The sequence below is a fragment of the Elgaria multicarinata genome, chromosome 21 (assembly GCF_023053635.1).
Source record: "Elgaria multicarinata webbii isolate HBS135686 ecotype San Diego chromosome 21, rElgMul1.1.pri, whole genome shotgun sequence".
NCBI lineage: Eukaryota > Metazoa > Chordata > Lepidosauria > Squamata > Anguidae > Elgaria > Elgaria multicarinata.
The window spans coordinates 12,672,724-12,681,383 of NC_086191.1; the positions used below are offsets into that span (position 1 = coordinate 12,672,724).

An 8,660-nucleotide genomic window follows, 5' to 3' on the forward strand; every position below is an offset into this window, starting at 1 on the left:
GCTTTTATATTGTATTTTATATTATGGTTTTCTACTGTTGTTTTATACTTTGAATGTTTTTAATTTTTGTGATTTGCCCAGAGAGCTCCGGCTATTGGGCGGTATAGAAATGTAATAAATAAATAAATAAATAAATAAATAAATAAAAGAACCAGCTCTTCCCACAAATATTGTGCACTTGACTCCTAGAAAAACGTAATCACTTGAAACTTGGCATCAGGGACCTACCAAATGAGGTCTACAATTGTGGAAAATTCTGCACTGATCCAATAGAGATGCCCACAGGTTCAGTAACTATTAAAAAGTGCTGACAATTGACTCTTCGACCCTTTTTATTTCAATGGTGTCTTGGCATATCACATTTGGGTGAGGAAGACTGATGTACTTGATTCGGAGTTGTCGGGAAGGGGTGCCTTTCATTGGTATGGTGAAGAACTGAGCAGCGGTTCAAAAGTTATTAAGGCTGGAGCGTGTTCAGAGGAAGGCAACCAGGAAGATCAGGAGTCTGGAAAAAAAGCCCTATGAGGAAAGACTGAAAGAACTGGGCATGTTTAGCCTGGAGAAGAGAAGATTGAGGGGAGACATGAGAGCAATCTTCAAATACTTAAAAGGTTGTCACACAGAGGAGGGCCAGGATCTCTTCTCGATCCTCCCAGACTTCAGGACATGGAATAACGGGCTCAAGTTAAAGGAAGCCAGATTCCAGCTGGACATCAGGAAAAACTTCCTGACTGTTAGAGCAGTGCGACAATGGAATCAGTTACCTAGGGAGGTTGTGAGCTCTCCCACACTAGAGGCCTTCAAGAGGCAGTTGGACAAGCATCTGTCAGGGATGCTTTAGGGTGGATTCCTGCATTGAGCAGGGGGTTGGGCTTGATGGCCTTATAGCCCCCTTCCAACTCTACTATTCTATGATTCACTGCCCCATGAAAAACTATGGCAGGAACTGCTGGCAAAGTTACGTTGAGCATGCTCAGTTTCCCTCTAAAGCTGGAAAGCTGCCAATACACCAGTATTTTCAGAGGAAATCTACAGTATTCTGTGTGCAAGCAGACGTTGTGACAATGCACAACATCATGAAGGCAAATCTGTTAAGACTTCACCCTTAGCTTCCAATTTCCTAGCTTTGTTGTGCAAGAAGAAGAAGAAGAAGAAGGAAAAAAAGGAATCCCCAAAGAACATGAAATCTCAGAGTCTCTGTGCTCCTCTACCTTTAGCAAAAATCCCACGGCTTTACCAGGGCTTTGTCTTCCAGTCTCTTCACAGGTTTAACAATCGGCACAATACACACATTTTCCCCCACCCTCTTGCTTTTTCCAGTTCCTCCCAATGTGTTTTATCTATACCTTCAAGCAAATGGCGGTGCTTTATTGCATGATATTGATTTGTGATAGCAATTGGAGGTTTTTAAATAAAATGTCGGATTCCCATTTGAAAATGGTGGGAGAGGCCTCGGAGGTTGACGACGTCATGAAAAGGACCTGAAAACTTCCGCAAGCGTGACCAAATCATGAGCATGCAATCAATTGCATCTGTAGAAAAGCTTTCCGCTATTGGTATTCTTCTCGGTCCCGTTGCCTCTTGTTCTTCGTGGCTATGAAAGCACCGATGGCTCCCAAAGAAAGCAAACCCAGCCCTGCGATGCTCGCTCCTATCACGGCAGTTCGAACCTGCAGGATCAGAGGAAGAGCCAGTCAGTAAAGCCAGGAGTCTCTCAATGCAAAGGGAAAGTATTGTCACCCAGTAGGGTGTGTGTGTGTGTGTTTTGGGTTCTGGTTCTGCCAAAAGAACCTGTCATCAATTAGTGAACCGCCCAGAGAGCTTCAGCTATTGGGCGGTATAAAAATGTAATAAATAAATAAATAAATAAATAAACACCAAAAGAACCTGTCATGTCTGAAAATGGGGTGTCCGGTTTTCAAAAATTCCCCCAAAATCAGGGGAGGCTTGGATTGGCTTGAGTCTTGGCATGCGTGTGTATACATGGATAAGCTATCATGGTGCCGAACTTGAGGTTTCTAAGGTGAAAATTGACGTAGTTATAGCATGGGACTTGATTTGGGGTGAGGTAAAAGGCTAAAGCCCCACCAAAAATCAGGGGCATGCGGGTGTATACGTCCATGAGGTGTCATGGTGCCGAACTTGAGGTTTCTAACTTTAACAGAAAAAAAGTTGTAGACTTTTTTGGATTTCAATGCAAGCCTATGGGGGGAAAAGCGGAGCTCCGCAGCGGAGCGGAGCGGACTATAGGCGGAGCGGGGCAGAGCGAAGCGGCCCGATCTGCAAATTGCGGATCTGGAAGAGAAGCGGATCGGGGGGGTCCATGCACACCCCTAGAAAGCACATGAAGGGACAGAAAGCTGGGGCAAACTGTGCTAAGACAAACTCTGCATAAATTTGGATTTAAAAAATAGAGCCACAAAGATTTCCTAAGGTGTTGTTCCGTTTTGGAGTCAACACCACAAAATTTGGAGCTCTGGAACCCGGGGAGAAATTCAGATGTGGGGAGAATTTAGGAGGCATCGGTAAACCTTGAGAACATAACAAGAACTGTGACGGATCAGAACGTTGAGCATCTAGTCTAATGTTCTGTTTGCAGGGACCAACCAGCTGCCTGCAGGAAGCCCACAACTAGGACATGAATGCATCTCCCCCAAATGCCCCCCTCTGGCCTTGAGCCAAAGGGAGGATTACGGGGATGTGTGTTTGCACGTGTTTTCCTCCTCCCTCCCCATCCCTTTTCCTTTTGTGTTGTGTCTTTGAGATCCTTCTCCCAGGACTGTCTGATTTCTGGGCTTTGTGAGCTGCTCTGGGCGCCTTGGCTGAAGAGCAGGATAAAAATGCTTCTGTGAATAGCAAACTCCCCCTGCCCCCATGTTCCACGTTCCTCATCCTCTTTCTCATCATTGCCACCACTTGCTGGCTTGACAGAAAGCCAGGAGGCCATGGCGTCTCCTGCTCCTCCTTCTCACAACCAGCACCGTTGTCTGGGCCAGAGCGAGAGGCAGGCAAACAAGCAAGATGCAATGGGGAAGAAGACGAGGAGCAACTCCAGTGGGCCCCTGCTTGGGGTGGGCTCTTGGCAGCCACCCAACTTTGCTGACCCTCGGCGCCTGCTCTCATTGAATGGAAACTAAACCCCACTCCTTACTTGGTCACTCCGGGGCACGCCATAGCGCAACTCGGTGACAAAATGTTCACAGTTTTCACTGGAGAGTTTGTACTGACACTCCTGGCCCACTCTTCTCTCGGCCTCCCGGATAACCTTGGCCACAGGCAACACGGAATACTTGTCATCATGCTTGTTGTTCACCCGGTAGCGGTTGTCCCCTACCACGTCCCGCAGCAGCTCCTTCTTCACCCACGCCTTGTCATCTACGACAGACATGAAGCTGGCGAAGCCCGCCCCGGCAATTTCGCCTTCAAGAGGGAAACGGAGAACACAATCAGAAAGCCCCCCAAAAGCAGTGAAAACGGCCCCTGTTCCATCATGGAGCAAAAAGCGTCAGGGTTTTTGCCAAAAAAAAAAAAAAAGCAGCTCATACTCAGTCATTCTTGTGATGGAATCCGGGGGTGACGTGCCGAACATTTCTTCCGCATTTTTTTCTTTTAGCATTCTCATTCCAAATAGTAGAAAACCAAGAGTTTTCAACAAATAAACTCACAAGAGAAGAACATTTTGGTGAATTTCATGAGTGGGCTATGGTGTGTGTGTGTGTGTGTGTGCGTGTGTGTGTGTGTGTGTGGTGTGTGTGTGTGTGTTTAGCTTAGTTACAAGGTGACCAATGTGTGTGTGAGAGCGAGCATCCTGTCTCTCATTGTATACAATCATCCGGTGGTCTACAGCTTCCTTGGCTTTCTACGCTTCAATTAAAGCCCTGGAAACATGTCATAAGATCAGTTTTTCCATGGGTTTTTTTTCAGATCAGGAAGTGTGAGCCGCTAGTGAAGCAACAGGGGGAACAGAAAGAAAAAAACACACAACTCAGTGCCTTCAATCCTCTTGCAATGATAAACTCAAAAACACCCCCAAAAGGAATTCTAATGCATCCTGAATATGAAATGGATTAAAAATAAATAAAGAAGCTTCCTTTGCAAAGGAAGGAAACATTCAAGAAAACGGAGGGCAGATTTTGGTATGGCTTTCTCATTCCAGTGCTCCACAGTGGGATGATGACCGTTGACCTAGAAGGTAGGATTACTTAATAGAACACCCATGTTTAGGGGTAGAATACCTTTGAATACCAGATGCTGGAGACAACCAGGATGATCAGAGAAGGGCAACCAAGATGATCAGGGGTCTGAAAACAAAGCCCTATGAAGAGAGACTGAAAGAACTGGGCATGTTTAGCCTGGAGAAGAGAAGATTGAGGGGAGACATGAGAGCACTCTTCAAATACTTGAAAGGTCGTCACACAGAGGAGGGCCGGGATCTCTTCTCGATCATCCCAGAGTGCAGAACATGGAATGACGGGCTCAAGTTAAAGGAAGCCAGATTCCAGCTGGACATCAGGAAAAACTTCCTGACTGTTAGAGCAGTACGACAATGGAATCAGCTACCTAGGGAGGTTGTGGGCTCTCCCACACTAGAGGCCTTCAAGAGGCAGCTGGACAACCATCTGTCAGGGATGCTTTAGGGTGGATTCCTGCATTGAGCAGGGGGTTGGACTCGATGGCCTTGTAGGCCCCTTCCAACTCTGCTATTCTATGATTCTATGATTCTATGAAAACAACATCTGCCTGCTATTGGAAAGAAAATGGTGGATGTATTGGCCCATTGGTCTATCGCAGAAGCTGAAAAGCTTCATTGCTTTTATTCTGATCATAATGTCTCCCCACAAAAGATCCTGGGAATTGGAGTTTGGGAAGTACACAACACAGCCGTTCCACACAGCCCTGGATCATTTTGGGATGTACACACAAAACATTCTAGCACACCTCCAAAGCTTCAAACCCCAAGTTAAAGCTGCTGTTAAAATACACAGGCTGTGTGCTGTTATTCTTTACTAGTCAACTTGCTAATCCTGACGGAGACGGAGAGGAAGAAGGCCCTTACACGAGGGAGCCAAATGGATAACATAACCGTTTCCCACGTAGATGGCCCAGTGCTCATATCCAAAGCGGAAGATTTCGATCAGGTCTCCAGGTTGCAGGTCGTCCTGTGAGTAGAGGGGACAGAGCAAAGGTATTCAGCTGCCGTCGATGGCAAGGAACAGGCACCCACACCCACACACAACCTTCAAAGCAAAACCCAGAGCCAGCACATGGTGCAATAGCTCAGAACATGTCCTCAGCTTGGGTGCCGGAGTTTTCCCCCATTCTGAAAGGCCAAAATGTCTTCCCAGAGGCTTAACTTCCGGCAGCAGGAGCTGTAAGCTCAAATGTGCTAGGATTCTCCATCCACCACTGGAACACGACCCCCGAGAACATCTCTGAAATTTAATCCGGGTCAAAGAGGTTCGACACCCCCATTCTATTATACGTAATCTTTCTTTTTTTCGCACTGTATCTGTATCGTGTTCGTATTCACATTATTTGAACTCCTTGTGAGCAGTTCGTAGCCTCCTCGGCAGGTTTTTGGCAGGGCGTCACAAGGAAAGGCTTGAAAGCCTGCGTGAGCAACACCTTCTGAAACCTCAAAGATCAGAACGGTGCCTTCCGCAAGGTTTCCAGTAACGGAGCATGACCTCTGCTTTTCTACTAAAAAGAGCAGAAAAAATAATGAGTACAAGCGTGTGCCGATTTTTTAAAAGTCTGTTTGATTCACTAGGGTTCAGAATGTGGTTTCCTTTGGTGCAGGCTGTTTTTAAACAAGCACAGAACGCTACGAACGGAGCTGTGGCGACTGTCATAAATTTCCAGCGACAAAGGGCCGAAAACTTGATTGGAACCAAGAGGCCTGATCAATCAAGACCTGGTTCCAACTTGGACATAAGTCACAACTGTTGACATTCAGAATGAAAACTGAAACAGAACTAAAGCAGCTAGCTTGCCCGTATCAAGATCACTGTACAATTCAGTAAGGAAACGCCCTCAAATTCACACACTATATAACTCAGTAAGGGATTGTCCTCAAATTCCCAATGGCCTGAACCACAGACTCACCGCAGTTGAACACTTCCGGTTCTGGCTCAACCTAGGCGGTTAATCTGGTGGGTGCTGTAGTCCAGCCTCCCCCAAGCCAGCACCCTCCAGAATGCTTTTAGACTCCAACACCCAGCATTCCTGACCAATGAACATGTTGGCTGGGGTTGATGGGAGTTGAAGTCCAGAACGTCGAGAGAGCGCTGGGTTCAGGAAGGCTACCGGAGCCTCTTTGGTCTCTGGAAGCTTGGATTTGGCCACTGGTTGCTCTTTCCTCGGGGAAAGAGCAACCGGAGCCAGGTAAGGGGGCAGGGGGGCTTATTCGGCCCCCATTTTGTCCCCCCTTCCCCGCTTACCTGCCTCCACCGTCCACCGCGGAGGCAAGCAAGTAGGGAAGGGAGGCAAAATCTCGATCCAACCCTCCAGATCTCACTCTGCGGAGCAGGGGAAGGTTGGATCGGCCCGAAGCGGTTCGGGGGGCACAGCTTGAGCATATAGGCAATTTGGAAAACACCCGACACACACACACACACACACACACACAGAATGAATGTGTCCCAAGATGCTGGAAAAGGTGACATTTATTTTCTATTTATTTATTTATTTATTTATTTTATTACATTTTTATAAATAAAATAAAAAAAATTCTAAAGTAAAGGTTCCAGCCCTGGTTTACTTCTTTTCTTTTTTAAGGCCCCTATTATTATTATTATTATTATTATTATTATTATTATTATTATTATTATTTATTTATTTATTTATATAGCACCATCAATGTACATGGTGCTGTACAGATAACACAGTAAAAAGCAAGACCCTGCCGCATAGGCTTACAATCTAATAAATACAATCTAATAAATACAATCTAAAACCATCATGGCTGAAATGCACTGGGCTTTAATATAAATCTCTTTTCCAGCATTCTGAAATGACTTCGCTCTCCGCGGATCACTCAAAAGCGACTCACAGATAGACGTATGTCTCGACAGAGCAAAAGTCCTTTTACGTTGCAGGACAAGGATTTAGGGCAGAAGTCAACAGGATGAGGACGTCCCCCGCAAAAAGCGTACATTTTCACTGCACATTTTGCTTCTTTCAAAATCTATTTAAAAGTCTTTCATTCCGTTTTTATTTTGTTTTATCTTGTGCACCGCTCCAAAATTTCGGATGGGGAGTGGTACATAAATATTGAAAATAAATAATAAAAAGCAGCAACAGGGCTGGTTTACAAGAAGAGGATGGGCCCCGTAAGTCCATGAAGACCAGAGTTTAAAATTACCTCCGGCATTCTCACAAAGAGCCCCCAAATTTGCACCACGTCTGGTCTGCACCCTCACTGTGATTTGCATCCTCCAAGCCCTCTACCCACACATTCACACCACTCACTTACTTCATAGTATTTTGGCCCCACACTGCACATGGTCACAGAAGTTTGGTCCACCGACACGCCGTAAGAAAAGGTTGAGAAATTTCACTAGACTCCAGGCTGATATTCTCCTGGTCTCTGCTTCGATGGAAGGGTTGTGAACAGCAGGGGACAGAAAATGAAACTAGAACTAGAACAGGAACTTTGGAGCCACGTCAAAATCATTTACGTCTTTGCTATGGGAACAGATTCACATTACCAATGGGTCGCAAGATCTGAACGTCCCACGATATAACAGCTGTGCATAGAAAGGTGAACCGTTCCTTGGGGAAAGAATGGGTCAAAACATGAATTCCTGTGGTCAGCAGATCACCCACAAAGTCAAGCTATTCATGTGACCAAATGACAGGGGGGAACACCCAAAAGCTCATCTTCTTGCAAGACATAAGCATCATTTTTTTAGGGAACCCAGTACAAACTTGTTCCACCTCCCTCCACACAAAAACATAGAATCATAGAATAGCAGAGTTGGAAGGCGCCTACAAGGCCATCGAGTCCAACCCCCTGCTCAATGCAGGAATCCACCCTAAAGCATCCCTGACAGATGGCTGTCCAGCTGCCTCTTGAAGGCCTCTAGTGTGGGAGAGCCCACAACCTCCCTAGGTAACTGATTCCATTGTCATACTGCTCTAACAGTCAGGAAGTTTTTCCTGATGTCCAGCTGGAACCTGGCTTCTTTTAACTTCAGCCCGTTATTCCGTGTCCTGCACTCTGGGAGGATCGAGAAGAGATCCTGGCCCTCCTCTGTGTGACAACCTTTTAAGTATTTGAAGAGTGCTCTCATGTCTCCCCTCAATCTTCTCTTCTCCAGGCTAAACATGCCCAGTTCTTTCAGTCTCTCTTCATAGGGCTTTGTTTCCAGACCCCTGATCATCCTGGTTGCCCTCCTCTGAACACATGACCACATCCCATTAGTGGCAGTTTTTGGCTCCAGTTTCAATGGAGCTGGAAATCCATTCCGTGTTTCAGTCAGAACCAGAGGGCTGGTTCAGCTCCTTTAGAGTTCTGACTGAAACCCAGAATGAATTCACAGCCCCACCGAAATGGGAGCCACCAGCCCTCACCACATTCCATTCGTATAAACTCCTGAGCTGTGAAAGAAAAGCTATTTTAACCCTTGCTGACAGCTGCTGTCTCCGGAGCCCTCCAA

General features: G+C 46.2%; 1 protein-coding gene across 1 annotated transcript; it reads right to left on the reverse strand.

Annotated features, from left to right (window-relative positions):
- Positions 1-1,347: 1,347 nt before the first annotated feature.
- LOC134411971 (phospholipase A and acyltransferase 3-like) lies at positions 1,348-7,609 on the reverse strand. Its single transcript, XM_063145701.1, has 4 exons — positions 7,475-7,609; positions 5,057-5,159; positions 3,152-3,420; positions 1,348-1,670 (listed from the first exon to the last, which is right to left on the reverse strand). Exons 1-4 carry the CDS (start codon positions 7,502-7,504, stop codon positions 1,551-1,553), a joined length of 522 nt encoding a protein of 173 aa, XP_063001771.1. The 5' UTR covers positions 7,505-7,609; the 3' UTR covers positions 1,348-1,550.
- Positions 7,610-8,660: the final 1,051 nt, after the last annotated feature.